Genomic DNA, 4,704 nt, shown 5'->3' with positions numbered 1-4,704 from the left:
ATCGTCGGGAACACAAATTCCACAAACACCGGACGCCATAGAGATCGTAATGTATGCGGATGACTGTACGATCATGCCGTCAGGACGTATTATTGGTGTGATTTGTGAATGATTAAACTTCTACATAGCAGAACTTGTTTCTTTCTTTGATCTGCGGAATATGAAAATATTCAACATTAAATGAACAGCCACACTGTTGACCACATGATTCCGATCACAAACTAAGCCAAATACTGGGTGTAACATTCGATAGCCAATGTTTTATGAGATAAACTGAGAAGTAGAAAAAAGTCTTCAAGTCGCTAGCAGAGCTTGGGGCGATGACCAAGAAACCTTGTTGACACTAATAGGCTCGTCACTGGTAAGCAATGCGGCGCCAGTGTTGTTTGAAAATATAACAGATAAGTAGTGAAAGAATATTCAGAAATACCAAAATGCGCACAACAGGGTGTCTCCTCATGACATCAGTGGGCCATATTCACGAGGAGATGAAGATCTTATTCGTCCATCGACAAAGCAGTATATTGTCGATTCAGTAACAGCTTGGGTGTTATTGTCGGAAGCACACCTGCCATAGAGAGATCTATATGACCTAGAGAGAGCGCTCCAAAGGTACGAACGTGAAACACCAGACCAACTGGCATATCAAGCATATCTGAATGACATTCATACAGACGCAATCGCTCAGGCAGTAGAATAATATCCATAATCGGAGGCCATCCAACGCAGCAGAGGAGTAGCAGCTGCCAGTACAAACAGGAGCAGTTCAAGTTCAACTAAGATCAGGATGATGGAACCGCCATAATTCCTATTGCACAATGATTGTGGATATGTTACACCTCTTCAACTATTCAGCTAAGCCTACTCACGTATCTCCAAATTTCTTATGGACCAAACTCAGAACCAGACATTTCATAACTATTAATATGTGTTTTGTTGCTACAACAAAAAACATTGGATTAGTTTTTATCATCCTTGACGAAAATTATTTTGAAACAAGTAAAGTTCGGGACCTATATTAAAACCTGGATCGCATTTTATTATTTGTCATCAACTAAATACTAAGTGGGAATACGTAAATAAGTTTAAACATTCATTTTCAATATCTAAAATCAGGGTTTGGCAATGTGACAATATAATTTACGTTTCTAATGAAATATCGTTATCGATATTTTAACCTATTTCCGGTAAACGTATTGCAATGTCGATGATATAAAAAGCCAATGTGCGGCATAGATTTGCTATCATAAGTTGCATATCTTACATTTGGAGAACATCTGAATAGTATAGTTCATGCAATGAAAGTTTGTAAGTGTAACGAAAATAGAATAATATTTAAAATTCTGAATATTTTCTTCTCATCGTTTTCCTATTGCAGACTATTTATTAGTATTTGTCGCCATATTGGGTCCTCCGATAACTAATGGTCATAACTACCGTTATGGTCTCAATTATCCTGTGGAACGTTTACCAGTTGATTGTTCTACATGTTCGGATGGCGAACTAATAGCCGATCGAACTAGTTGCTCACGCTACTATCTGTGCATTGGTGGTCAGGCCTTGCGAAAAACTTGTGCCCCCGGTTTATTGTTTGATGCACGAACTCGTTCGTGTAATTTGGACTATTTGGTCGATTGTCAAGTGGGTCGTTACAATTACAATGAAAATAGAGAAAACTACTATAAACCAAATGTTATTGATATCTTGAGTCTTTTTGGCTGGCCTTTTGGGCATAAAAATCCCAGTAATATGCCTTCAACTCATGATTCTTCGGGCAATAATGTCGATGTTCAGCCGTCAACAACTTCGACACCTCTACCAAATAGAGTGAATCCACCTACAACTACTACATGTGAACCTACGACTACCACTACAACATGTGAACCTACGACTACTACTACAACATGTGAACCTACGACTACCACTACAACATGTGAACCTACGACTACTACTACAACATGTGAACCTACGACTACTACAACATGTAAGCCTACTACTACCACACCAGGATCTCCACCTGGTTGCAATGATAATAAACCACCATGTTCCGGTTGTGGTGGATGGGATCATAATCATGGTTCTGATTGCAATGGAAACCATAGACCTAAACCACCATGTTCAGGGGATAATGGAGCTGACAATGACAACGATTCCGATTGCAATGGAAATCATAGACCTAAACCGCCATGTTCCGGTTGTGGTGGATGGGATCATAATCATGGTTCTGATTGCAATGGAAACCATAGACCTAAACCACCATGTTCAGGTGATAATGGAGATGATAATGACAACGGCTCCGATTGTAATGGAAACCATAGACCTAAACCACCATGTTCCGGATGTGGTGGATGGGATCACAATCATGGTTCTGATTGCAATGGAAATAATAGACCTCAACCACCATGTTCAGGGGATAATGGATCTGATAATGATAATGGTTGCGATAATGACGATGGATCTGATAATGACAACGGTTCCGATTGCAATGGAAATCATAGACCTAAACCACCGTGTTCCGGATGTGGTGGATGGGATCACAATCATGGTTCTGATTGCAATGGAAATAATAGACCAGAACCACCATGTTCAGGTTATAATGGATCTGATGATGAGAATGCTTCAGATTGCAATGGAAATAATAGACCAAAACCACCATGTTCAGGAGACAATGAAAATGTATCTAATTGTAATGGTAATCATAGACCCTGCTATGATCGACCAGAATGGCCCTGTTCTGATGAACCAGACTGCGACCATGAATCTGACGTTTCTACAACATGCACCACAACAACTCCCTGTCCGCCATCATCACACAATTCCACAAATTCGGGAACTGGCGACAATACTGGCTCGAACAACAGAACCATCAATCTCAGTTATTTGATGGCACCCAACGATTGTGCCTCTTTACCCGATAATACCATACTCTTGGATTTGAGACATTGCAGGAGGTTTTATGTTTGCACCAACAGACGTGTAAAACGTAATCGCTGTCCCATTGGTGAGTGGTATGACAAGGATATTCGAAGCTGTCGTCCACGTTCTGAGGTGACCAATTGTGTGGCAAATAAGAATTAGTAAATGAAAACATTCAACTAGATCTCAACAACAATAGCAACAATGTATTCTGTTATATCTTTCAGTACACGTACATATTCTATACATAAATATTCAAACCCCAATCCTTCTCAAATAAAGTGAAATATTATATCAACATTTGAAATGGTTTGGCACATATCTGAACTTGGCCGGAGCCCTTATATGTGAGCTAAGTCAAACAATTAAATTATATAAACAATTTTCAGCTAGGAAATCTAGAAAAAAACCAGTTAGCGGAGCAGTATAGTCGGACGGGGCCGACCATAAGATACCCTACACAACTTCCATGAAAATTTAACTTTCGGTGGTTCTATATTCTGAGATTGGGCAATATTTCGCGATATTTGCACACTTTTGACTGGCTAGAGGTCAGCAAATGTTACTAATAATCAGTACAGTCCCTCTAATTATTTGTCCACATTTCCTTCACCGTGGGTTGTGTTGTGATGTTCGGTTTTCGACACGAAAAGTACAAATAATTAAGTCCACTTCATCCGAAAAATTATTATCTGATCATCACCTAACATTTTAGGCGTTGTCCTTTACCATGACTGGAACCATGGAACATTTCAAAGCGATCAGAGCTATATTTCCGCCCTCCAGTGTGGTAATAGGTTACTAAATAATATATGAATACGTACGTAATACCGCTAAATATTGACCGATCATTATCAAAACAGGCATGCTTATTTTTTGGTCCGATCCCCTTCTCTATGCAAAAAGTCGCAGTGTTTGGCCCATAATTGCGGCCTCTGGAGCGACCAGAAAAACCGACAAAAATAAAGTTTTTGGTCCATTTCATCCCCTAAATATTAACCGATCTTCTCCAAAACAAACAATAGGGGTCTTCATTTGCCAGAACCTATCCTACATGCAAAATTTCGTGAAGATTGGTCCATAACTGTGGCCTGTATCGTGTTTACAAATTATAATGGACAGACGGACGGACGGACACACATGTCTAGATCGACTCAGCTACACATTCACCACACTGTGGTACAGGGTATTATGTCTTTGTGCATATGTTTGTAACAGACAACAGGATGTGTGATAGACACATGGTTCCTTTTGAGAATATGCATGGAATCACTTTCTGAGTTGTTTTATGCATGTCCGTCCGTCTGTCCATGTATTCTTGTGAACAATTTACATTTATGATCCGATTTAGATGAAATTAGGCACAGCTCACTTATTTGGGTCAAGGACGAGCCCTATTGAAATTAGAGAATGTCAATTCAGATTTAGATATATCTCACATATATATTTTCGTCCGAATTATCTAAATGGTGCAAAAAACACCTAATATTTGTCCGATTGAAACAAAATTTGGTAAGGCGTTCTGAATTATGTCCCTATTGATATATACGAAGTTTTGTGCAAAATCGGTTAAGATTTAGATATAGCTTCCATACATAGTTTCGTCCGATTTTTGGTAAATGATGCACCAAACTGCCAATATGTGTCCGATTCAAAAAAAAAAAAAAAATTGATGTCCGTGAAGTTTTGTTGAAATCGGTTCAGATTTAGATATATAGTTCTCATATATAGTTTTGTCCGATTTTATGTAAATGGTGCACCAAACTCCCAACATCAAGCCATACACAT

General features: G+C 39.0%; 1 protein-coding gene across 1 annotated transcript; it reads left to right on the top strand.

Annotated features, from left to right (window-relative positions):
* The first annotated feature begins 1,298 nt into the window (after nt 1-1,298).
* LOC133327195 (uncharacterized) lies at nt 1,299-3,078 on the top strand. Its single transcript, XM_061535758.1, has 2 exons — nt 1,299-1,308; nt 1,379-3,078. The coding sequence occupies exons 1-2, from the start codon at nt 1,299-1,301 to the stop codon at nt 3,076-3,078; spliced, it is 1,710 nt and encodes a 569-aa protein (XP_061391742.1).
* The last annotated feature ends 1,626 nt before the right edge of the window (nt 3,079-4,704 follow it).

The sequence above is a fragment of the Musca vetustissima genome, unplaced genomic scaffold (assembly GCF_032173495.1).
Source record: "Musca vetustissima isolate MV318-11 ecotype Yass unplaced genomic scaffold, APGP_CSIRO_Mvet_v1 utg1901, whole genome shotgun sequence".
Lineage (NCBI taxonomy): Eukaryota > Metazoa > Arthropoda > Insecta > Diptera > Muscidae > Musca > Musca vetustissima.
The sequence above is the reverse complement of the archived record's forward strand: the minus strand, read 5'-3'. Positions and strand labels throughout refer to the sequence as shown.